The sequence below is a fragment of the Cnephaeus nilssonii genome, assembly GCF_951640355.1.
Source record: "Cnephaeus nilssonii genome assembly, chromosome: 6".
Classification (NCBI taxonomy): domain Eukaryota; kingdom Metazoa; phylum Chordata; class Mammalia; order Chiroptera; family Vespertilionidae; genus Cnephaeus; species Cnephaeus nilssonii.
This window is the reverse complement of record NC_137077.1, coordinates 88,762,468-88,788,766: the sequence shown is the minus strand read 5'-3', so window position 1 is coordinate 88,788,766 and position 26,299 is coordinate 88,762,468. Positions and strand designations below refer to the sequence as shown.

General features: G+C 48.6%; 1 protein-coding gene across 1 annotated transcript in view; it reads right to left on the bottom strand.

Annotated features, from left to right (window-relative positions):
- Positions 1-5,199: 5,199 nt before the first annotated feature.
- The window catches only part of CRACR2A (calcium release activated channel regulator 2A), a gene marked incomplete at its 5' end in the record, with an annotated part of 73,375 nt that continues 52,275 nt past the window's right edge, over positions 5,200-26,299 (bottom strand). Inside the window, 6 exons of the mRNA XM_079775442.1 lie at positions 5,200-5,556; positions 7,382-7,458; positions 9,648-9,749; positions 19,023-19,137; positions 19,251-19,332; positions 24,492-24,624. Of these exons, the coding sequence (XP_079631568.1) occupies positions 5,472-5,556; positions 7,382-7,458; positions 9,648-9,749; positions 19,023-19,137; positions 19,251-19,332; positions 24,492-24,624 (594 nt within the window). The 3' untranslated portion in view covers positions 5,200-5,471. The remainder of the gene's footprint in view (positions 5,557-7,381; positions 7,459-9,647; positions 9,750-19,022; positions 19,138-19,250; positions 19,333-24,491; positions 24,625-26,299) is intronic.

The window sequence follows — 26,299 nt, the reverse complement described above, 5'->3', positions numbered from 1 at the left end:
TGTGGTGTGGAATATAAGGAAGAAAGCAGGGATGGAAAGCAGAGCTTGATTTGTAATCAGGTCTTTAAAACTTTAAATCAGCTTTTAAAAAATATTTTCAAAGACATAAAGGAAACAATGCCTAAAGAACTACAGAAAAGTATGAGAACAATGTCTCTCCAAATACAGAATATCAACAAAGTAGAAATTATAAAAAGGAATCAAAGAGACATTCTGAAGTTGAAAAGTACAATAATGAAAATGAAAAATTCACTAGAGGATCCCAATAGCATATTTGAGCAGGCAGAAGAAAGGCTCAGTGAACTTGAAGATAGGGCAATTGAGATAATCTGGTATGAGGAACACAAAGAAAAAAGAATGAAGAAAATTGAACAGAGCCTCAAAACCTGTGAGACATCATAGAGCATGCCAACATGGGCATAATATGAGTCCTAGAAGGAAAAGAGAGGGAGAAAGGGGCAGAAAAAAATATTTAACAAAATAATGACCAAACACTCCCCAAATTTGATGAAACACATTAATATACACATCCAAGAAGCTTAACCAACTCCAAGTAGGATACTTAAAGAGTTCCATAACTAGGCACATCAAAGCAGCAAGAAGCAATTCACCATATAGAAAAGAACCTCAATTAGATTAACAGCTGATTTCTCATCAGAAACCATGGAGGCCCAAAACAATGGAATGGTATATCAAAGTACTGATGTACTGAATGAGAGAAGAAGGGAGTGTGAGGGCGGGGGGGGGGGGGGAGGAGGGAAGGTTGGCAAGTGGTAGGGGGAGTTATAAACCAAAAGTTCTATATGTTACAGTTATCATCCAGTCATTTCTAAATAAACAAAACTGAGAAAGTTTGTCTCTAGCAGACCTGCTCTATAATAAATATGATTGAAATAAAAGAATTCTAGATAGTAACTTGAATCAATATGAAGAAATAAGGGGCACTGGTAAAAGCAATTACATAATTAAATATAGAAAATGGTATAAATGTATTTTTTGCTTTAATTCCTTTTTTCCTGTTTGAATTAGAAGACAACTCCATAAAATAACTGTAAATCTATGTTGATGAAAACAAAATGTATAAATATGCAATTTGTGACAATAACAACATAAGGAAGGGGGAATAAAGCTATACAAAAGCAGTTTCGTGTTCCATTGAAATTAAGTAGGTATTAATCTAAACTACTTTGTTAGAAATGAGGTATTAATAGCAATCCCGGGTAACCACCAAGAAAATAAGTTTAAAAAATATAGTAAATGAAAAAAAAAGGGAATTAAAACAGCACACAAGAAAATAACTATTTAAGACAAAAGAAGGCAGTAATGGAGGAATAGAGTAACAAAAGACATTGAAATATAAACAAGAAATAGCAAAATGGGAGGCATAAATCTTAATTTACTAATTATATTAAATGTAAACAGATTAAACTTGCCAATTAAAAGGCAGAGATGGGAGGAATAGATTTAAAACATGATCTAATTATATGCTGTCTATAAGAGGATCATTTTAGACTCAAAGGCACAAATAGGTTGAAAGTTAAAAGATGGAAAAATACACCATGCAAACAGCAACTGACAGAGAACTGTTGTGACTATACTAATATCAGAAATAATAGATTTTAGATACAAATTGCTATAAAGACAAAGAAGGATACTTCATTATGATAAAAGGGCTATTTCATAAAGAGGAAATAAACAACTACAAACATATATGAACCTAGAAATAGAGCCCCAAAATACATGGAGAAAACTGAGGTCTTTAAGAGCCGTCTAGGAGAAGGCAGCTCTGTCTTAAATATTTAACGCCCATGACCCATTATGGTGCTTAATAGTCTACCACTAAGAATTCATTCCTTGGGTTAAAGTTTTAGTCTCCCTCAGAGTTCTTTGTTAAAATGTAAATATAGCCCTGAAGCCACCATTTGTATTAACACCTTAGTAGAAAATTGTTTAAGATCTTTTGGAGCAGTAACCTCTTGTGACAGAAACAAAGGGCTGAAACATTTTTGATAGAGCATACAGGTGTGGCCTGGAGTAGGCCAGGGGGAGAGTAGGAAGGTGGAGAGTCCAAGACTGGGTGGAGGTATTAAGAATAGAGAAAGAGCCCAGAGTGGCTTGTGTTTGAGCATCGACATATGAACCAGTAGGTTGTGATTTGATTCCCAGTCAGGGTTGCAGGCTCGGCCCCAGTAGGGGGTGTGCAGGAAGCAGCCGATCAATGACTCTCATAATTGATGTTTCTATCTCTCTTTCCCTCTCCCTTCCTCTCCGAAATCAATAAAAAAAAAAATTTTTTTTAAAAAAAGAATAGAGAAAGAGTACAGGATGGGAAGTTGTGGAAGAAAGCTGGGGTATCACAGAGAAACAGAAAAGACCCCAATGAGTCCATGAAAGAAAAGTGAATGGGGCGTTGGTTTGGTGCCAGAGCTCATGGTTTGGCAACTCAAAGCTGAGGGCAGCAGCAGACCCCAGAAGAAGCACAAGGAAGCAGAATACAGCAACGAGTGAGGAGCCAGGAATGGCAACGAGCACAGGTCATTCCCAGGTAAACACCCAGGAGCTGGCACCAGGTCTGAGCTGCTGTCTGAGTCCTGGAGAACCACAGACAAGGAGGGAGAGTGGGCTAAGGGGCTGGAATCAGACCACAGACACTGGTAGTCTACAGACACTGGCTGGAGAGCCAAAGGCAGAGCAAGGCCATGAGGCAAAGCCAGATACAAGCTCATCAGCCAGGTAAATGGACTGGGGGATGGGGATTTATCCAGTTTGGGGGTAAACACTTGGTGTTAGTTGGTTCTTATCTGAAACTGAAGCAAGGAAAAGGGTCTGGGCAGCAGCTCAACAGTAATAGCCCCTATTTGTTAGCACCTCCTGTGCTAGGCACGGTGCTAAGTACTTCACATGCATTGCTTTATTGTATATACCTGTGAGGTTGATGTTGAAACCTCTAATCTACAGATTAACATGAAGCCTGGAGAAGTGACTTGCTCAAGATCCTAACAGCAATGTAAATGGGATGGAGACAGAGGTTTTTCTGATAGCACTACTCCTCAGGGCCAGGCTGCCAGTCCCTGGGTGACTTTGATCACTGTGGCGGTTTAAAAGGAATGGGAGAGAAGGGGAGGCTGAGACGTGGGGACACAGAACTTCTCAGAGTCTCTCTGAAGTCCTCATGCTCCACACTTTTTCAAGTGAGGTTGGAAGAGGGAGCAGCAGAGGCCTCAAGACACTTTCTGCCCTTCTGTCTCTTGGGACCTTTGAGGGTTCGTGGTGATTTACCCCACAGGCTAGAAGGCCAGGCCCTGGGGTCATCCCACCCTGCTCTAAGTCCTGAATCCACTTCTCCTACATGGAAAAAATGCAGCCCGAGCCAAGGATCAGGTGTTCAGGGACAAATGCATCTGTGGCTGAGCGAACCCCACAGAGAGCCTGCTTGCCCCATAAATCCCAATTGCCATCCCGTTTCCATCAGAAGCAGGACAGCTGCTTCCCTTTCTCCCTGGCGATCCCTACCTTCTACCAGCACTCCATACACATAAAACATACATTCATACAGCAACACACCAGATAAGAGGGCCACCGCTGGGTGACCGTCCCCCCCCCCCCCACATCCCACTAATGAGACCACCACCAGTGTCCTCTCCTAGGAAATGGAGTCTCCTGTGAGTTCCCCTCAAATTCCGAGTGGGGCCAGAGCAGCTAAGTGGAAAAATGATCAAAAGCATTCTGAGGGGAAAGAGCCTGGAGCATCAAATAGCCCACTTCTCACTTTACTGATGAGATGGGGCCCAGGGCGGGAGCTGGCTTGCCCAAGATCATGGGGCACCTTCCAGTGCTCATTGCTGGTTTTTGTTCCACACCCTTCACAGGCTCCCTGGTGCCTACAAAGGCTGGATGACAGAGAAGAGAGGAGTCTGCAAAAAGACGTGGGCATTTACCTGGAGACCCCTGGAGCTCTGACCACTTTGGGGGTCTGTGGAGAGGATGTAGGGAGGAGCTTTGGGAACTCTGGCCTCTCCCCAGCCTGGCTGACTCTATGCACTTGTCTTGAGTCATCTTCTCAGAGGCGGGTGGACACTTTCTGCCTGTCTCCCTTCACCACCCCCTCTCCTGTGGGCCTGGGTCCACAGCCCGAGAATGGTCATCGGCAGTGATCTTGATGGTCATTTCATCCAACTTCCCTCCCAGGGCAAGCGTGCCCTCGCCAGCCCCGCTGCCAGCCAGCCAGTGATGCTGGAGCTGCCAGGGCTGGGCACGCATCAGCACCGAGGCGAGGGACCACCACCGGCCCAGACCTTCCCTTCATCCCAGTGCCCTCAGCTGTTGCAGTCACGGTGCCCAGGCCGGCAGCTACACGCTCTTGACAAACACCAGCAAAATGTCACCATCACAGCCACACTTTAAACACACACACACAACACTACACAGTCTTCTGGAAAAACTCAAATAAAATCAAATGAAGTCAGTAACGACGGACCTGGTGTTGGGCCTCACTGCCTGCATGTCAAGCTACCCTGTCAATCATCACGTAGGATTTCTCAGAGAGCTATTTTGAGAAACATTTAGAAAATGGCTTTACATGGCTATCGTTTATTTATACCCTCCAGAAATGGTCGCTCTGTTTAGCAGCAGATGGGTTTTCCCCCTGGTTTTCTTTTCATCTCTGAAAGTGAAGCAGGAAGTAAGCCACTCCCTAGCCCCAGGCACACATTTATCACCCCCAGTCCATGGAGTCCTGGCTGGGGGGGGGGGGGGGGTGGTGAGGAGGAAGGGCTGGGGGTTCTATGTAAGGCACTGTTCTTGAGAACCCGTGGGGCAAATACCATGGGCCAGTGGCCGCTCAGAGAGGCTGGGCCCTGAAGCCTGGGAAGGAGCAGGACTCCTGGGGGTGGAGGATGTGGGGTGGGGAATAGGATGTGGGTGCCCAGGTTTGCTCCCCTCAACACCACACAGGCACCTTGAGGTCCAGGAAGCATATGCCAAGAGTGTCCCATTGGCATCCAGAGAACAGGAGCCAAAGCCAGACCAGCCACCCTGGCATTCATTGCCCAAGTGCTGTCTCTGTGGCCTGCAGGAAGCAGCAAGTCGGCCCTGCACAGTTACCATGGCAACGGCATTCTGAGGCTCTTAAAGGCAAGGGGTGGGGGGAAGAAGGGAGGTGGAGAAGGCACGTGGTGGCTTCTCTGGGAAAGCCCATCTGTTTCTTCCCCCAGGAAGCCAAGCTGGAGGTGGGGGGAGGGCGGGAAAGGAATGGACATCTGGGATCTAGAGAAAGACGGAGAGGAAAGACTACGGTGCTCCAAGAGCAGCTCTCCTGAGAGGAGGCGCTCCCCTTTCTTTGGGGAAGGCAAGTCCCTGTCAAGGACAAAGGTCTGGGCTGGCCGTGGTGGGAGCACCTGTGCAGGAGGCACGTGCAGGATTCAGGTGGGCCCTGTGAGCCAGGCCTGCGGGGAGAGGCCGGGGAGTGCCTTTCAGCCACAGCAGGGTTTTTTCTTGGCAGGGCGGGCAACCTGGATGGTGTCCTCCCTCACTGTGTCTTCTTGCTCCTTGAGGATCCTGGGAGGAGGGAAGGGATAGCATCACTAGTGGGTAGCTGCTAGGCCCTTGGGTTACAGACCCTCTGGGTAACACTGAGGGACCGCAACCTCACCAGAGCATCAGAGAGAGTATCCCTAGTCTCCCCCTGTGGAGTACAGGTACGTGAGTATAATTTGTAAAGCCAGATTTCTGTCACTAGTGAGCCTTCCCACCTCCTCCAGGAAGCCTCCCCTGTCCCTCCAGGTGGTGTAGTGCGACCACAGCTCTCTGACCCTTCTCTTCAAACCCCGTCGCTCCCTCAGCACTGAAGGAGCTGCTGAGAGCAGAGACTATCTTTTGTCTCTGCATTTCTGCAGCCCATCACAGTTCCCGGAACACATAGAGGCTCGGAAAATATATTTCTTAGTTATTAACTCTATGGAAGGGCTGTCCCATGTGGCCACAACTCCAGATTAAATGTGGGAAATGAAGGATTAAAAACAGTGTCAAGTATCTTATCCCTCTTTATACGGTCAAAGTGCTTTCACCTTCAGCACCTGTTTTCATTCTCACACCAGCCTGGGAGTGGGCAGGGAAGATATGACTGATGTTCCTGCGTTAGGGGCAAAGCGCAGAGGCAGAGTGACTTGCTCTGAGAATCAGTGCAGAGAAAAGCCTACTTTCCCCATGGTCTTCCATCACTCTACAGCCTCGCCAAGGCATAGGAGTTGTTCTGGGCTCTTAATTACTCACATAAAAATGTGTTTGATGCCCCAGAATGAATGCTGAGCACAGATGAGTACTATTAGGTATTTGTTAGCTGGTGCATGGATGGAATGAAATAAATGCCTGGATAGATAAAGGAGTGAATGTTCAAGTATGGAAAATAGGGCCCTGTGTGTTGTGGCGTTTTCTTAATTTTGATGTAGGCAGAGGTTTATGGAAGCGTCTTCCCATGGGACCAGCCCTTGGAATGCCATCACCTTGGGTGCCTCTGGTCTCCCATCACAGCCCTTCTCTCCTGGGCCCCCTCCCCCTCCCTAGGAGCCCTAACCCCTCCTTGCTCCCAGCTGGCTGGCAAGGAATCCCTGCTAAGACTTGAGCCAGCTTAGTGGGACCTAAGATAAGACCTTTCCCATGATCATTTGCATTTAAAAAGAGGACACAGACAACAGTGTGGTGATGGGTTGGGGGGGAAGGTAGGGGGGTGGCTAAAGGGGGCATGCAAAATGGGGGACATCTATAATAGTGTTAGCAATAAAAATAAGAATAAAGAATGCCTGGGAAAGGCAGCCTTTAAGAGAGAAGATTGCAGACCCAGCGGCAGGCAGGGAGGCTTCCTTCTTGGCTCTTTTGGTCTCAGAGGCTGTCCCTGACCCTGGAACCGCCCCCTACCTCCCCCCTCACTCCCCACCCCTCCCCCCACCCCCTGGCCCAGGCCACCAGCCCATTTGCCCAGAGGCTCAGGCAGACAGAAAACAGACCAGAGGTCTGTGGGAGGTGGGGGATGATGGTGAATGCAATGAAGTTGGGGGTGGGAGGCAGGGGGTGGTGGTGAATGTAGTGAGCTTGGGGTGGAAAGTGTGTGTGGGGGGGTGAGGGCAGTGAGGGCACAGGTGGGAAGTGGGGGGTGGTGGTGAGTACAGTGAGGGCACAGGTAGGGCCATGGGGGGGGTGAGTGCAGTGAGGGCACAGGTGGGGGCATGAGGAGGTGGGGAGTGCAGTGAGGTAGCAGGTGGGGAGTGGGGTGGGGAGTGCAGTGAGGGCGCAGGTGGAGGCATGGGGGGCGGGGGAGTGCAGTGGTCCCTGTCAGACCCGCAGAGCAGTCACATCATCCCATCCTATCCACGGAGCTGTACTCTACCTGGCCAAATGGAGCAAGGACTCTTTGGTGTTGTGACCAGAATAGGCACTGCATTCATAGAAGATCAGATTGTTCTCCTAGAATCATGAAGCAGAGGGAATAAAAGGAGGGGAGCTGGAGGGAACTGTGGGGGCAGGGGAGAGCACCCTGTCTGCATCTACCCACACCCCTGCTTCCTCCCCTTTAATTCCTCCACCCCTCGAGATTTCTGTCTTCTCAGGCAAGTTCTGTAACCATTTCCCCGGTGAGCTGTAACAACTGTAAAGCCACAAAACCATAAGCTCCTTAGTGCTTCACACTCCCTCCAATTACGCTCTGGTAGGGCATGTACTCACTTCCTTTTCACCCCAGCCTATGATGCAGGCAAAGACTCAGAGGCCAGGATGGGCAACATTCTTCCCACTTTATGGGCAGGAAGACTGAGGCTAGAGAAGATATAAGTCCCTGCCTGCTCCAGCCCTGTCTTTAGTTAATGGCAGGGCTCCCAGCAGCATACTTTTCCCAGGATGCAGGCATGCCATGGCCTAGGGGCAGATGTCACTGAGGGCTCCCACAGGAATGCTCCTTCCCACAGTTAATTAGCACTCCAGCGGTGGCTGTCAGCGTTGGTGCACGGACAGCTGTCCATCCCTTCACAGGCAGAGGCTGGGCTGCACGCACAGCGGGCCCTTGGCCAAGGCTCATCATTTTCCATTTATCACTCCCATTTATAGCTGTCCTGCTTCCTTACGACAGTGCTAATGGCACTGAGCCCTGGAGGCTGATGTCCTGTGGGATGCAGCCAGTTGAGTGAGGACACTTCTTTTGTGGCTGCAGATCAAACGGCTGTGCAAATGCTTGTTTCCAATTCAGCTTTCCTGCTGCACACCCCACAGACCCAGCTCTGTCCTCCACCCTCTTCACCCCTGCCCTCCCACCTCAGTCAGACCCTGACTCCTGGTCAGTCTGTGAAGAATGAAGGTTTCAGGGGGGTGAGGGTGAGCTGGGGGGGGGGTGTGCATAGGACCTGAAATTGGAAGACACAGTTTGTCTTCCAGCTTCAAGTGCAGACTCCACCACTGAGGACCTGTGTGATACTTTGAATAAATCACTTAATATCTCTGAGCCTCAGTTCTTGTTTCACTGACAAAAGAGAAAGAAGAAAATGGGATGATAAAAATATAGATCTTCAGTTCCTTAACCAAAATCCTTGGCTCCAGATGTATTTTGGAATCCAGAAACTTTGAGTTTCAGAAAGATAATGCATGTATACACGATATTACTTAGTACCCTCAGTGGGTCTGGGACAGCATCCTGTAACCAAGCATATTAATATGTCTTCAGTGAAACATTTGAATATTCATTCAGAGTGTGGCACACAGAGACCATAAATAGCTGCATGTCAGTTCTGGTCAGATGCTTCTGCCAGATGAAATCAAAACCGCTTTTTGTTTTCAGAGCTTTTTGGGTTTGGGACTTGAGGGTGAGGGACTGTGGATGTAGCTGTTCGGTGGCACTCCACAGGACCGTCTGCCAGGCCCGTCTTCCTTCTTTTTTCCTTAGATCTTACCATCAGTGCTCGTTTTCCCAGCCTCTGAGCCGCGAGCCTCTGTTTAGATGGAGCACACTAAAATGATGAGTCCTTGGCCAGACAGCACCCCGTCTTTCCGGACACACAGCGCCCTGAGAACCACGCTGAGGGCTGGAGCAGCCCAGGGAGAGCACTGAGTTTTGCTGCCTGATTTCCGTCAAGCCTTGTGGGTTCTGGGCCTGGGCAAGCGGGCCGCTGCTTGTTTTACGGCAGGCCATCCCGTGCGTGCCCTGCGTTTGTCTGGAGTCCACAGCTTTGAGGCTCAGTCTGACCGACAGGATGCCCTCTCTGCAGAGCTGTCCAAAGAAGGACCAGCCTTGCCCTGAGTGAGTGTTTCATCCCGGGAGGCGGTCAAGTGGAGACACAGATGATGGGATTTGAGCATCAGATAGGGACTAAATTAGCCAACTTCTCACTATCTAAGAATTTCTAATTCTGAGTTCTGAGGGGAAGAATTTGGGAAAATTCCCCATACCTTAGTCATCCCTGGCCAACTCCCACTTACAGTCTGAGGCTCCCATGGAAAGTTCCACACGCATAAGAGCTGGCTGCTCCCACGATGCCAGGACACCTATCTTGCCCACTCGCTTCCTTCCCAGGGGGCTTCCAGGGAAGGCTCCCCCCAAGGCTCTGGGGCACATGCCCAACTGCCTTGAATGCCACCCTGTCCATAGAGATGGGAATGCCTGCTCTTACCTTGGCGAGCTGTTCTCCAAGGCCCCGGGGAACTTCCCGCTCTTTCTCGTTGTCAATTTTATTGCCCAGCAGAAGTACAGGAATACAGTCCCCCACAGCTTCCTGAGGAACAGACATCCCCCACTCAGAGAAGCACCCACAAGGAGAACCAGAGGGCAGGCTTGAAATGCTGGATGGAGAGGCACATCCGGCTGCGAACACCCTCCTGCTGCAATAGGCCAGGTGACAACAGAGTCATCCTGACAGCTGAGACCCACCTTCTGTGGCAGCCTCAGTTCACAAGGCTTCTGCCAGGTGCCCGATGCCCACCTTTGGGTGACTCTGTGTATCTCCAGTCCCTGTCAGTGCAGTGACCTCCCCCTCGCCACTCTCCTTGGATGCTGGACAGAACACACAGACCCCCTGGATGTGCTGGGAATGAGTATCAGGATGAGGGTACATTTGAACGATGTGTCCTTCTCCGGGGCTCTCAGCACCCCGAGGGCATGCCTACATGACCAGACTTAGTCTTAACAAGAATGAACCAAAGGAATTAATGCAATGTGGTTTGGGGCTGTTGTAGGGGTTGCTGGGTTAGAAGTGGCATCTCCAGGCATCTCATATTGGGCACATAAGCTCCCTGAGGGTTGGGTCCAAATCTGATTCATGCTATTGGGTCCACAGTGCCGGGAAAATGACTGTTGTGTGCCTCATAGAGTTCACCACGTGGGACTGCAGAGCCTTGTCATCGGGTACTCTTGTTCTGAAGGAAGCCCTGCGTGGGAAGAACTGTGTGGCCATAGCAACTGCACCTCTTGGGCCAGAAGTGACAGGTTTATTCAAGGGGTCAACCCTGTTTACTCCTCCTGCAGCTGCGGCAGGCCAGCAGGGGCTGTGCACCCAGAGTCCCTGTGCCACGGCGTCCTCCCTGTGAAATGGGTGCACTGTCCGTCCCTCTCCTAAGGGCAAAGGGCCCAGGCCTCGCAGCTATTTAGAAAGGACATAGGGTAATGTTCACATGTAAGCAGGTTGTTATTTTTACTGGTGAGATACTTAATTAGGGGCTTTTGATCATAATTTGTTAGAGAATAGTTATTCATTGTAGCTAAATGTCTTACTAAAGAGAGAGGGCTGTGGGAGAAGAAGCTAACAGTTATAGTTTTGCCAATAATTCAGCCATTTTATGTTGCCATTTCAAATAAATGTCCAAAGCTCATCCAATAGGTACACCTATTTTAAGTTTAAATGCAATTACATTTGAAATTAAGCCTCAATGATTCCTTAAACTATACATTCAATTTTATTGCAGATCGGTCAGGAAAAAATTTATTAAATGAGAATTTTGAGGCTCAGAGAGTCCAAGAGAACATTTGACATCAAAGTCACTGAGTTATGAGGACCCTTTAGTATATGGGCCCACAATTCTCTAATATTTTACTCTAAATTCTGATTTCCAACAAACTCTCTGCTATTTAGTGTCTTATTAACTAGAACTCTCTAAAAGCAGTATTCCACATATCCATGGTAAGATGGTAAATAATGTTGGTAATAGTGACTCAAAGGCACAAGATCTTACATTATCTTCTGACCCATCAACATAGATTCAATTATGTGCACCGTAGTTGATGTGTTAAGTGGATTGCATTTAATAATTTGCGAGTGAAAACCCCACTTTTGGCATATAAAGAATGCTGTGTCGATTACCCCCATTCTCTGACTGTGCTGTGCCCCTGAAACTTGGGCAAAGAGTTTTATACAGAAAAGGAAGAAAAGAGGAGGAAGGCAGGAGGGGGCCAAATGGCTTGCTGCTTGGAGCACAGGAGATATTTGTAGATTTATGTGTGAGGAATGACTAAGGCTTGTGGGATTTCTTGACATGGAAAACTCTGAAAATATGAGCATCAGACTTGAAATCCCAGGGCAGGAGTCTAACCCGATCTGGCATGAATGGTGGCCTCAGTTTCCTCCCTTTTAAAGGGCATGCTGGGTACTGAAGGAGGGGATCGGATGAGGTAGGACATAGTCCTAAGCCTGACATCTGAGCCCCGGGCGCCACACACAGCAGTGCGCCCCTTGGGAAAAGAAGGGGCAGTCTTCTGTTTAAAAGAAATCCCTGGATATAAACATAGAAGAGCTTAGAAGGAGCAGAAAGTCCCCATCTGGAGCGGTGGCTTCTGCTCTTTGCATTGTCCCTCTTACACAGACACTCTGGACAACTCACTTCCCCTCCAGGGGCCCTGGCCTGCCACTGAGAAAGGAGAATTCGGTTTCTCTCCAAAGATGTGGCAAAAATAAGTGAGACCACACATAACACTGGAGAGTGTGCTACCGTGGGCAGCCAGTGGACGTCACTCCAGACCCAAGTCAGTCTCTGACACAGGGCCACCCACGAGGAGGGGTTGGGGCTGGGGTGGGTGTCTCATGGTCCTCTCTCACTTTAACCTCTGCCTAAATTCCACCTTTTTTGTACACATAACTAGGTTTTCAGCCTATATATCGCTTGCCACAATTATCCACCTGATGAAGCAACACTTCCTTTTAAAAGTCCAAAGCTCACCTCTTAACAAGTCTACCTCCCCCAACCTCTGCTGATGTTTCTACAGATGTTGGTAAAGTCCCATGGGCCTGCCAGGCCAGACAGAAGGAACTGAAGCCCCTTAGCCACGCACACACTCTCTGTAGGAGACCTGGCTCTGCTGTCCTGTGGGGCCCGCCCCCATCGCTCCTCTCTGCTCCTCTCTTCTCTCTTCTCTGAGCTGTGAAATAGGCCTCGAGAGCTGGTTTCCCTCCTCTGACTTAGATACAGAAGCCTCTCTACACCTCCAATCACTTTAGTTGCCTTTCTGTGAACTTGAGCTTGTTGGAAGACAGACTAGTTGGAATTCAAAAGATTATGCATCTCTGATTTTAAATAACAAGGGCTGTCAATTTGGAGCAGAGGACTGACATTCAGCTCCGAATGTGCAGCTGTTGGGTTTGGTTGGTTGTAGTGTGTGTGTGTGTGTGTGTGTGTGTGTGTGTGTGTGTGTGTACGTACATCTATTTGCTGAGAGGCAAGAAAAGCACTTAACTGGGAGGGTGCTGCTATCTCTCTGGAGCCAGAACAAAATTTTCTCAGCACATTAAAGCCTTCAGTTATGCTAAGAAAAAAATTACTGTAAAATTATATCTTGGGGGTTTCCATATTTATCCACCCCCTGGACTATGAGTCAAAACAAGATTTATTTGTGTAGTTCGTTTAAACTGCCAGCGCTTCAAGCTCAGCTTGAAATGTGGGGAACAAATCTGCTATTTTTTGCTCTGTGTTGCACATTGTCACCAATGACAAAGATCACAGAATGAGAATTAGCCAACAGTCCACAAAAGGAGAGGAAAGTGGGCCTGACCCCTTTCTGCTGAAGAACTAATGGTTCTGCTTTGAGACTAGAGCTGGCAGGACTGAAAAAGAAATGAGCACCTCTTCCTCAGAAGCAGATTTCAACCATGGGCCATGTGATGAGAGAGAAGCATACCGCAGTGGCAAAGCCCTAGATTTTAGTTCTGGCTGTGCTGTCCCACAGGCCGGGGGTGCCTTTGGACAAGTCACTTCCTCTCTGGATGTCAGGATTTCTCATCGCTAAAACAAGAGGCTGCATTGAATTAATTTCCCCCTTTTTTTTCCAGCTCAAAGACACTGGTCTTGAAGGCTTAATGATACCAGTCATATTCCATTTCCTTGATTTATAGATTAACAATATAGTGCTCTAGAATGACAAAAGGATCCAAAAGTAGAAGTTCAACATGCAGACACTAGGACCCAAAATCTGGGTTTGGGGAAATACCAGCCCCCTCCCAGGCTCATTCTAAATCCTATTTTCTCTGTTTAATGATACGGGCCCCAAAGCCTTCAGATGTCTGGTGTGTCCCATGGTCTAAATGTGGGGCCCTTACAGATCAACCAGTTTCTTGTTCAGATTGGACTGGTTAAGCCAGTCCCAGCAGCAGAGATGAGAAGGAGGTAGGGAGGGTTGGGAATGCTGAGTTGGCAGGAATGACTAACTGCTTTGATTTCCTGCAAGGTGTGTAGGAAATGTAAAAGGGCAGGAGTATCAGCACAGAACAGAGTGTGTCTGGGCCCGGCGTGGGCCTCTTCTGCAGAAGGCCTGCGGGCAGGGTTAAGCTTTCCAGGTGGGGAGGATGAGGGAGGGTGGGGAAAAAGAACAGTCACAGGGGCAGGATGCTCCCACCTCACAAAGCAAGGTGCTTCTCTGAGCCAGAGGATTTTGGTTCCCTCTGGGCTGGAAGGATCCTCTAGGGTCCCGCTGATGCACGCACACTTCTGACCCATCGTGTGGCTCCCAGAGAGTCAAATGTCATACTTTGTAGAATGTAGGGGCCAGGAGGGACCTTTCAGAGACTCTGATTCCTTCCTTCATTGTGTGACTGGCCACAGTTTCATGGCCAGAAATGGCCGAGCTGGGATGGTAAGACCTCCCTTTTCAGGGAACTCCATACCTCCCCTGAGAGTCTGTTCCAACCACAGAACCTCTTCCAAGACTAAGTCTTTGCTATGTATAATCTGGGGTAATTTTAGCCCTTTATTCTTGTGCTGCTTTTCAGGTTGTGGGAGGAAGGGGCATTGAGAACAGCTGGCCAGCATTCACTTAATAATACGGCTTTAGAACCTGCAGCTGTAAAGCTCCCCTCCACCCTCCCTTCCCCAGGTGAGGGAGTAGGCAGCATGCTTGGAGCTCCATGGAAAAATAAGGTGCTCCACAAATATAAAGTACTTGTTATCTTCAGTTCCCCTCCAATCAAATTAGGTGTCAAGTTTTAATCTATCGCCTGACACCTCTGATTGCTGGTTGCCATGGCAGAATGAGTTAGCTTTTCAAGAATCTTGAGAATTATCACATTTATGATGCCGCTGCGCCACACCTTCACCACGCCGTCTGCCATCTGACACAGCCTTCTGCCCTTGCTCTCCAAACCCTGGGCCACCCAGCTGGGTGCCTCATACTGAGTCCTCAGGAGTACCTCATGGGTGCTGGACATGTGGGAGAAGCTCAGAAAATTCTCATTGAAGGGCATGGACATCTTTAAATAAGATTTAGACTCTAAATTTTAGAGGCTTGCTTCTCAAAGTGTGGTCCCTAGACCAGCAGCATCAACCTCTTCTGAGCACGTGTTAGAAATGCAGCATCTCAGGCCCCGCCCAGACCTGCTGAGTCAGATTCCGCATCTTAACAAGATGGCCAGGACACTCCTAGGCCTATTAGAGTTTGAGAAGCACTTGTCAAGCTGGGAACCATGGAGGCTGAGAATCACTTGGGAAGGTGTCATCTATTTATTTTTACATTTCCAGGCCCTGAATCAGTCTATCTGGGAGAGAAGGCCCTGACATCTGTTTTGTTTGATAGCCCCACAGGTGATCCTGATGTTCATCTAGGTTTTGGGATAGTCATTGAGAGCTTAACTGTATCTTTTGCTAATTTTAAAAAAGGATAACTCAAACTACAAATTATACAAAAAGGCCCATCTACACACAGATAATTCTGAATTAACCATATACAGAACTGCCATCTTAGCTTGGCTTCCCGAGCCCATAGAGGCACCAGGGCTCCACGGGGGACTCCTGCTGGGCCCATGCTGACAATGCTTTCAGCCCCACCCATAAGGAACAGCGCATGGCATAGTTTTTCTGAAGAATGACTGAACTCATGCTTCAAGCTGTGATGATGCCCTCTGATATTTCTTCACCTCTACCATCAACACCAAATTCAACCTGATCTTCTACCTCTCCTGCTAAGTCACAGGCTCTCTGTGCAAAACAGAGAGGACACACAGATGGCCAATACACAAAATAAAAGATCCTCAATGTCACTAATTATCAAGGAAATGCAAATTAAAACCACAATGAACTATCACCTCACACCTGTCAGAATGGCAATCATCAATAAATCAATAAACAACAAGCATTGGTGAGGATGTGAAGAAAAGGAAACCCCTGTGCACTGTTGGTGGGAATGCAGACTGGTGCAGCCACTGTGGAAAACAGTATGGAGGGTCCGTAAAAAATTAAAAATGGAACTTCCTTATGACCCCAATGTTTCAACTTCAGGTATATATCCAAAGAAACCCAAAACACTAATTCAAAAGAATATATGCACCCCAATGTTCATTGCAGCATTATTTATAACGAGAGGCCCGGTGCACAACAATTGTGCACGGGAGGTGGGGGCGTCCCTCAGCCAGGCCTTCACCCTTTCGCAGACCGGGAGCCCTCGGGAAATGTCCAACTGACGGAGTGGGCCTAAGCTGGCAGTCAGATATCCTTAGGCAGTCAGATATCCTTAGCACTGCTGTGGAGGTGGGAGAGGCTCCCGCCATCACTGCTGTGCTGTGCTCTTTAGCCTTGAGCTCGGCTTCTGGCTGAGCGGTGCTCCCCCTGTGGGAGTGCACTGACCACCAGGGGGCAGCTCCTGTGTTGAGCGTCTACCCCCTGGTGGTCAGTGCGCATCATAGCGACCAGTCATTCCACCATTTTGCATATTACCCTTTTATTATATAGGATAGCCAAGATATGGAAGCAACCTAAGTGTCCATCAAGAGATAAATGGATAAAGAAGATGTGGTACATATATACATGGAATATTACTCAGACATAAAAAAAAAAGAAATCCTGCCATTTGAGACAACATGAATGGGCCTAAAGGGTATTATGCTAAGTGAAATAAGTCAGACAGCAAAAGACAAATACCATATGATTTCACTTATATGTGGAATCTAAAGAACAACATAAACAAACAATACAGAAACAGAAACAGACTAAAGATACAGAGAACAGACTATGTGTGGTGGTAGGTGGGTACTAGACTTATTGGGATGATCACTTTTTAAGGTATATAAATGTCTAATCACTATGTTTTACACCTGAAACTAATACAATATTGTATGTAAACTGTACTTGGAAAACTAAAATATATAAAAAAAATATTTGTGGCTAGAAAAGGAATGGCTGACCTTCCCCTCCCCCCAAAAAAAAAACCCCCAAAAAACAGTTATGGCCTCAATTTGTTTCTTTTTTTTTAAAAAAAATTCTTACCTGAGGATATGTTTCTTATTGATTTTTAGAGAGAGGAAGGGAGAGAGAGAAATATCTATGTGAGAGATAATAGTGATCAGTTGTCTCCCATACTCGCACCAACTTGGGATTGAACCCAAAACCTGGGTATATGCCCTGACCAGGAACCGAACCCACAACCTTTCGTTGTATGAGACAATGATCCAACCGACTGAGCCACCTGACAAAGGCATATCCTCAGCCTCTTAGTTTGAGAATGAGAAGGCTGTCTTAGACTACTGATTTTCAAAGGGAAACCCTCTTACGTAGCAAAATTGTACCTGCACCTCCAATATACCAAACTGCACCTCCAATATACCAAACTGAAAGAACTAGAGTGGCTCTGACTGAGAGAGGGGACGAGGGGCCCAGAACTGTGATGTTATACCTTTCCATACTCTGCCTCTGTCCCTGGGAGTGTCACTCTGATTCTAGGGTTCCACCAGAGAAAGTCTGAAAACCACTGTATCAAGTAAGCACTAAAGTCTCTGGTGCTTAACTTCAATGAGGAAGATAAATCACTGGCGCTGTCAAAGAAAAGTCAGTTCTGAAATCCCAAAGTTCAAACAGGATCCACTTCCAGATGACCCATACCATTTGCTTCCATTAATAGCTTGGTGTAGAGCCATTCACTACATTTCAAAATGTACATTTTCTCAATTATAACTGTTTTTAGGCTCAATAATTTTGAGAAATAATTTGTATTAAGCACATTTCTGAGAAACCCAAGAATCTGACTTCCATTCTTACTCTTTATTTTGGGGGAAATGAGAAGGATGGGGATTAAGAGTAGAGAAAGGAGCCCTGCCCAGTGGGGCTCAGTTGGTTGGGCATTATCCCATGCACCAAAAGGTTTCTGGTTCAATTCCTCGTCAAGGTACAATACCCAGGTTGCAGAATTGAGCCCCAGTAGGGGTGTGCAGGAGGCAGTCGATCGATGTCTCCCTCTCATATTGTTCTCTCTCTCTCTCTCTCTCTCTCTCTCTCTCTCTCTCTCTCTTAGAAAAAAAGAGAAAAGAATAAATAAATAAATAAAAGAGTAGAGAAAGAAGTGGCACAGCTAGTCCAAACTATAAGAGCAACAGATTTTGGTGAGAGGAATCATAGATATTAGGGCCAAAGGATGAAGAAATGAACAACTCCAGGATTCTGATTGCACAACGATATAGCATCCATTCAGGTATCCAATGTGGGTTGAGCAGTAGTTCTGTGGGGACCCCTGCAAGCGCTTTGTTACTATGACAAAGAGGCAGTTTCAGTTCCCAGGAGGCACAGAGTGCATGCAGCACAGACCCGAGCTGGGAACTATGTCCTTTACAGCAGTGTGTCAGTGTGGGAAGTAGGTAAGGGGTCCATGGAAGGTCTAATGGGCTTGAATAGAGGTTGAACATAAGCTCCGTGAGGACAGGGACATTGCTTCATCTACCTGCTGCTTTAATTCCCAGATCCTAGGAGAGTGGCTGGCAGTGTTTTGAACAAATAAATGAGCAATGCATGAATTCTGCTGGTGGAAGGAAATGGGATACCCTACCTGATTGCTTTGTAAATGAATCAGCAAGGCCCTATTAAAAGCAGTAAGTGGCTTGCCCACTCTGCCATTGGCCTTGAAAAGTTTGCATTTAAGTAGTAAAGGAAGAGCATGGAGGTGGTCAGGAAGTTAAAAGGGACATATTGCAAGTATAAGTCAAGAGATAGTGTCTCAGGGATAATCTAGAATTCAAATAAGAGTGCTGTTGCTTGTGGGCTCCACCTAGGGTGACTTTGGGGTGAGCCTGGGGCCCTCACAGTGTGGTTCAACCTCCCCTCATGTGAAGGGTTGTGACAGAGGCCCCAAAACACTGTGTGGGCTGGGCACAGCTGGGCCCATTGGAGCTAGAAAATGCAGGGGCTTGGGGAGGCGGTAGTGAGAATGGGGGAACAGCACAGTTGTAACTCAGTTTAAACACCCATTTCTCAGGGACACCTTCCTTGACATTGTACTCTGTACTCCTCTTCTAATCCTGTCCTACTCACTTATAGCTCTTATTGAAATCATAATGATACAATTATTGGTGTAATCTTTATTTTTTATGTCCCATGGGAGCAGGGACTGTATCTGTCTTGTTCACTTTAGAGTCCCCAGTAGCTAGCTTGGTACTGGCCACTTGGGTAAACAAATGCATGAATCGGTTTGCTCCTGGAGTAGGTGGTTCCTGATCAGGTTTTGAAAGAGCAGAGGAACAGTCAGGAGATGGGCAGAGAAGAGAGAAAAGCAAGAGGCCCGCATAGTGCTCCTAGGATGGTCACCAGCTCACCTCCACGCTGCTCAGCCACTGCCGGACCGACAGGAAGGACTGTTTGGCTGTGAGGTCATACATGACGATGACACCATCGGCCTTTCTGAAGAACTGCTGGGTGATACAACGATACCTGCCATCGAAGGGCCACAGGTCAGGGGAGCACAGCCCTCCCTTGCAGCCCAGACCTTTGGCCCCACTCGGGGGAATGGAGGAGGCAGTGTTACATCAGGGATGGCTCCTCACCTCTCCTGCCCGGCCGTGTCCCACAGTTGCAGGGCCACCTGAGAGTCACCCACACGTACCATCTTCACACGGTAATCGATGCCTGCAAGGTGGATCAGGCCTGTTACTTCCAAATAAGAACATGATGCCCCAATATGTCTGGAATCACATCAGGTCAAGGATGACAGCTCCTGTGTAGCTCCTGGGAGGCGACGTGGGGAAATGGACAGAGCACTGGACAGGGAGGTGTAGGGCCTGATTCTATCTCTGCTACTTATTATCAAATCACTTAACCTCTCTGAACTGCAGGCTCCTCCCTGTAATGTAATCCATACCCTCCTTAGGGATACTACAATCAGGTTCAAATGAGATCACATATGTAAAAGCAATATGCCAATGCAAAGATATTGTTATATTCATGAATTTACTCTCTCACTGCAAAGATGGAGGAGGAAAGACTGTCTTTAAATTTTTTCCTCCCTTTCCCCTTCCTTCCCCCATTCCTTCCTTCCCTCCCGCCCTTCCCTTCTCCCTAAAATCATTTTCAAAGTTCCCCTAATAAAGTTCAAATATCCCTGGGTATGGATCATACTTTCAGACTTCCATCAGCCACTGCAAATGTATGTGACAGAGCCAGAGGAGGAACAGGGGGAGCAGGAGGACGGGAAGGGGTGGCAGGTGGAGGGAGGGCTACAAGAGAAGAGGATGGGGGAGGGAATCAAAGGCAGCATTCACCCTTGAGATGGCATCAGAGCTCCTAATCCCAGCCACTGGGCCACTCGCAATGGTCTCTCTGATGTTGCAATCCCACTTGAAGTCATGGACCACAGAGAGAGGGAGCAAGCTCAGGTACACGCATTCTGAGCCCACAGCACCCCTCAGAAGTTCCTTGATAACAGACATTCCTCTCTCTATATCATTTAAGAATGTTCACAAATGCTTAATGAGGTTCAAAAAGTCTTTCCCTCTTAAGGTATCAAACCTTGGAAACAGAGGGCATCCCCTACCACCTCCAAAAGGGCCCAGCTTCGGAGGTCCTCACCCTGGAGGGCTAAGGGAGGGACAGAAATAGCAGCTTGCACTGGAAAAGACAGAAGTGACAAAACAGACAACGAAGAGGCAGTCAATGGAAAAGGTCATCCCAGCCACTGTCCCCAGGCAAAGGCCAGTGCATTACGGGCCCATGAGTGGAGGAGAGGCGGGAGAGTCATCACCCCTAGAATGACTCCAGAGGCCCTGTGCTTCGCAGATGAGGGCAGAGGGAGCAGTACATTTTCCAGGTAGAGAAAAGAGTGATTTGACCCATTGGTGGAATGCTTGATATTTCTAACTTTCATATGCTGTCTCTCCATCATCACAGTGCTCCCCCTGTGACATCATCTGAGTTATCTGCACACATACTCATGCACATACATACACATGCACACAGATATGTATATGCATACCACCCCCACCCACCACACCAACAAGAGATAAAGAAACAAGAATCCAGTGATGGCATGCATCGCCCAAGCTCATCAGTTGCAGTGTGTTGCAAACCCAGCTCTGAGGTTCATTCTTCTTTTTACACCAGTATCCTGGGCACAGAGACGCCTGGCAGCTTCATTTCACCTGGAAAGTCCAGGGCTTCCATCCAAATGAATTACAACTGGCTGGGAGCTGAATCCAGAGTGAGCTTTCTTCCTGGTTAAAAGTGGAAGTGTTTCCCCAGTGTGTACTCTAGGAGACTGAAGGGGCTGTCTACTTTCTGGCAACAACTCAGGAGAATGCCAGCACTGTCAACACACTTTCAGGGCCTGATCTGAAACCAGCCAGCCCAAGGTGGGAAGCCTGAGGACAGAGCCGCCTTCTTGGTGGAAAGAAAGGCTTGAAGGCAGGGGGGCAGCCAGGTCTCAGCTCTTTATGATTGTGCTCTACAACACTGGCTGATTGCTTTGCTGGAGGACAGGATGCTTATCTTGCAGAGAGTGAGGTGGACCAAGGAATGTTGGGAAAAAACAGGTTCTGTGCTGTGGTGAGCTTGGTGAGAGTCCCTGCCAGGTACTAGTGCTTCTCTCTGCAGCCTCAGACAGGCAGGCCCAGGAAGCAGATAAGTCCAGGGGAGGGAGAGGCAAGGGAAAGTAGAGACACAAGGAGTCAAGTCCAACAGAAGAGGCAACACAATAACATGGGACCAGAGGGCCTGAACTACACTGACTTCTAAGACCATTACCAGTTCTAATACCCCAGGAGCCAGGCGACCATGTTGTGTTCCTATCTCAGTCCTGCCTTTGACCAGCTATGTGATCATGATGACATTACTTCATCTCATTTGGGGGGAGTTTCACTGTCCTCACCTGTAAATTGAGGTGTGATGGAGGGTGTGGATGGGATAAGTTGGTGCTCAGGATCTGTTCAGCTGTAGCATTCAATGAACACATGGAGGTGACCTCCAACTTGCAACCTAACTGGTTCCTGAATGACGGCTGGAAATCAGGAGCCTCTGTGACCATGAAGTGTGTTGTGTTGTGGGATGGTAATGAGTTAGAGCTGGTTGATGGGCTCCAGAAAGGGTGACAAGACAGGACCAAGCTGTCATTTAGAGCAAGACAGATGTGGGAATGGGAGTATCTGCAAGTTATCATGGAGACAACTAGGAATTTCTTTGTAGAGATGGGGAGTGGGATAGAAACGCAACTGGTGGCCAAGAAAGAGCAGAGTGCATTCTGTTGGGAAAAGCAGGGGCGGTGACTCAATGTGGGGCAGTAAAAAAACACTGGACTCGGGGTCCTGGGTTCTAGGGAGCTTTAGCCTCTAATAATCAGTCTTCTCATTTACAAAATGAACTCCAATGTTCTAAAAGACCACCCTTTGACACCCACAGGACCCAAACACCTGTTTGTGAAGGAATCATGTGGTGCTAAAGTGGTGCAGGCAGGTGCTCAAGTCACACTGTTGTACTGTGGAACTTACATTATGCACAAGCCAGGAGTCGAGTACCAGTCATGTTCCCTTGAGGCAGTGGGAAGCCAGGAAGTCCCCTTTGATGACGGAGGTGAGCTTTAAGGGGCTGCTGAGTCCCTGTTTGTACTGTGTTCATGGTTCAGGGGCTGCTGCCCTGGACAGATGGTTGGCTAGAGCGCCAATCTAGGGTTGGACGGCTTTGGCCCTCCAGGGCCAGGACGCTGTGGCTCTTCTGTCCCTTTACAGGAGCATTTGTCAGGTGGCTTCTATGGCTGTACTGTACCTACTGACAGGTGCACCAGAGCAAGGCCTGCTGTGTAGCTGAGACACTAATTTGAGCCGCAGTTCCTGCACCTAACTTGTAGGTGTTTCCATAATTGGCCCCCTGGGAAGTGCAAATTAGTCTGGTTTTCTCTTTTTAGAGACTTCCATCTTAGGGACACCAGTTGGAAATGTAAATGGACCCTGATTCCCTGATTTCAACAGGAGAGGCACCTAAATGCTTGGAATCTGTCCTCCTGGCTCTCATGTCTGTGCTGGAGCCATGGCTTGTGGGGGCCCACCCCACTAATGATCTCCCAGGAATTCAAGTCCACCTCCTCAGCCATTGCTCCCTGTGTCACCACGCTCGGTGCGCCTGGCTCACTCCCAGCCACTTTTCTCCAGGGCAGACAAGGCCAGACTCTTCTGGGATGGGTTCACAGCTCTGCTCTTCTCCCCTTCAGGGTCCCAATTCTTCATCTTGAGGTGCTCTCAGTTTTTGGGTGAAATGGAGCAGAAGGGAGGGACAGGAGGATATTCCAGATGTGAAAACACCACAGGAACAGGCCCAGCAGTAAGAATGGCACCCTGAAGCATGTGGGAGGAGACCCACCTGTAGAGGAAAGTTGGAAGAAGGGCCAGTTCAGGATGAGAGGAAGAACATGGAGTCTCCCCAGTCAGGACTCTGAGGCAGAAAAGTTTTGTCTTGTGGGGCCAGCTGTCAGACACCCAAAGGTAAAAGATGGCCTGGAAGCAGTGTTGTGTGACCCAGTTCATTTCCCTCATTTTTCAGATGAGAAAAACTGAAGCCCAAAGAGGGAACGTGTCCCCCTGGAGTCACATAACTGGTTAGTGGCAGAGCAGAGACAAAGAGCCAGGAAAGTGTCTTTGAAACCCATGGGGTGCTGAGCACACACAACTCAAGGTTACTAGGGACACTGTGGAATGGAACAGAAGGGGTGTGGGGGCAGAGGGGAGGCCAGTATCTGCACCAACCAGCTGATGGGAATGTGGACAAGCCGCCCTCTCTGGGCCTCAGTTTCCTGATCTGTCCATTGGGTTGATAACAACACTTGCCTCCCAGGGTTGTATGAAGGTAGAGTGAAATGATGAATATGAAAGCCCATGGTAAATATTCAGATATATCCATATATTTTCAAATATAGTTGACTTATCAGTGTGGTTAAATGGTATACAGTAGGCACTCAGTGGACTTATTTTTTGTTTGGGTGATTCAACTTGGTAAAAGCTAAAAAGGTCAAGATGCCTGTGGTCTCACCACATATTCTAATGCAATGAGCAACTTTGGGGAAGGGAGAAAGTCCTCCATCTAAATAAAATATTACACAGGAGCGGGAGCACATGAAGCCATGATCATCCACTAATAGCTGCGCCTAACGGGCTTCTCCAGTGAACTCCAGCTGCCACCCAGCAGGCCCAGGAGGCAGGATGGGTAACGTCTCATCTTTTGGTTAAAGGAGCCATCTAGAGCTCTGCCCTCCATCCCTCCTATTCTCTCTCTCTCTTTCTCTCTCTCTCTCTTTCTCTCTCTCTCTCTTTCTCTCTCTCCCTCTTTCTCTCTCTCTCTCTCTCTCTCACACACACACACACTGAGAGGGGCAGGGCATGGAAGCAGCTGGCTTATGGTGGGGGGAGGGGTTGTGGTGGCAGGAGCGGGGGAGGGGGAAAGGGAGTAAGCCCCAGCAGGAACATGAAGATTCAGGGCCCTGCTGAAAGTGGGAAGAAACACTAAGAGAGAGAGAGGCTCAGAGGGGGTAAAAGGGCCGAAGTTCATCTTTGGCAACTTCAGTTCTATCCAGGCTGGACATGGGAAGCTTTCAGTGGTGTTGTCCCACTGGAAGCGAGCTTAGCAGCTATCTCTCTGCAGGAACGGACTGCACCTGTCCCTCAGCCTCACTGTGGAGCAGGCAGACCAGGCCTCCCCTCCCTGAGGGCCCACAGCCGCTCCCACTGAGCTCCAAGTCCCTCCCTCGGCCCCCTTCTCACAACCTCCCCTTCCCAGAGGCGGCGGGACCCAGTTTAGGGGTGAGAACTTACCCACAGTGGCTGTCATGCCCGGGGAGAACCGGTCATCACAGAATCTCCTCAGGAAGGATGTCTTCCCTACGGCAGAGTTGCCCACAAACACAATCTTGAAGAGCCGGTCTGGGGTGGAGAGGGAGCCTTCCTCCTGTGGACGGCGGACAGTCTGGGTGCTAGCCCCGCTCCTGCCACCACCTGCCCTTCTCCCATCCCTATGGTGTGCAGGGGACAGTGGGGACCTGGCCTCCACACTGGCACTAGGAGACCGCCCAGCCACAGATGCAGGTAGCTTTGGGCTCAGGGCATCAGCAAGGGGAAGAGGGACATTCATTCAACCAGCACCTGTTGTCTGCCTACTATGATGCAGGGATGAGGAGGAGGCCTGGCTTGTGGTGGAAAGAAGGGGACAGGCGTGTAAACAGACAATCTCAGCACAATGTTCCAAGTGCTCGGAGAGCAGGGATCCACCCAGCAGACGCCCTGAGCTGGGCTTAAAGCAGAGGCAGGGGTGGTGAAAGGGGGGATAAGGAGATAGAAAGGGAGGAGGGGAGATAGAAAAAAGACATCTTTGTCACAGGGCCAGAGACAGCCCAGGATGGGGTAGGGCTCTTGCTTCTGCCCTTTCATTGAAAGCCTGGACTGACGGGGATACTCTTGCCTCCCTGCCCTTTGCTCTTCTGTCCCATCTCATCAGCTTCCATCCAGGATCCCCATTTGCCCTGGGAACAAAGGCAAGACAGTCTCCCCCTCGTAGACTGGGAAATCCTGACACCAGGCCACTGGCAGAGTGTTCAAATCCCCCAGCACTGCTGCTCCTCCTGCCCTGCCCGGCAGCAGGAGGGCTGGGGCTGAGCCCGCTGCCCATTTGTCTGGGATGCTGAAGCCCAGTGGGGAATGGACTTGCTTAGACACTGAGGGAATGAGAGGCAGAGTAAGGACCTGCTGCCCGCACCGGGTCATTGCTCTCCACGGAGCCCTCATTCCTTTGGAAGAGCTGTTTGCTCATTCCCCCCAATCCCGCCTTCAAACCCAGCACAGCACTGCTGGCCTAGGTGAGGAAACTCTTTGGAACCAATTTAGAAGTGGATTTGGGGGAATTAGCTTCTGTCATCGAGCAAATACTATAATGGAGTGGCAACAGATCTTAGCAGTACTTGAGTATCAGAGAAAAGCCACTAACAGCTTTTTGGGGAGAAATCAATTCCATGCAGCACTTAAGTGGGAATTCAAGGTCAATTTCAGGAATTTAAACTTAAAGAAAAAAATGCTCCACACTCAAAAACTATGCCCCCTGCCCCGTTTTCTTTACTCTTGCAATGCCAAGGGTATGGGCTCTCTGCCAGTGTCTGCTCAGCCTCTGTCTCCCTGTAATTTGTTTGAGACTAAAGCTCAGAGCAGCATCTGTATCCTCAGGCCCAGGTGTGCGGAAGGCATGAGAAACCCAGGGCAGGGGGAGCAGGTCCCGGCTGCAGAGGCTGTGCCTGACATTAGCCCTGTGCCCACCCCCACCATGGGATAGAACACTATTGTTTTTCAGGCCAAAGAAGATAAACACATTTATTGATGGTTCAGCAGCGTCAGGACACACCTCCCAGGTGCAGCAAACTCCTACTCCGTGTTCACGCACTTAACCGTGTCCCTTCTGGGGCTAATCCACAGTGAGCCAACCGGATTGGGGCAAGAGAACTGGAGAAAGGTCTGCTCATCTCCTTCCCACCACTTTAAAAATAAAACTAATGTGTGCATTTTCTTTTTTTTTTAGAATTAGGAAAAACAGAAAAGTAGGGAGGAATATAATAATTATAATTTACCCTACTGCCCTG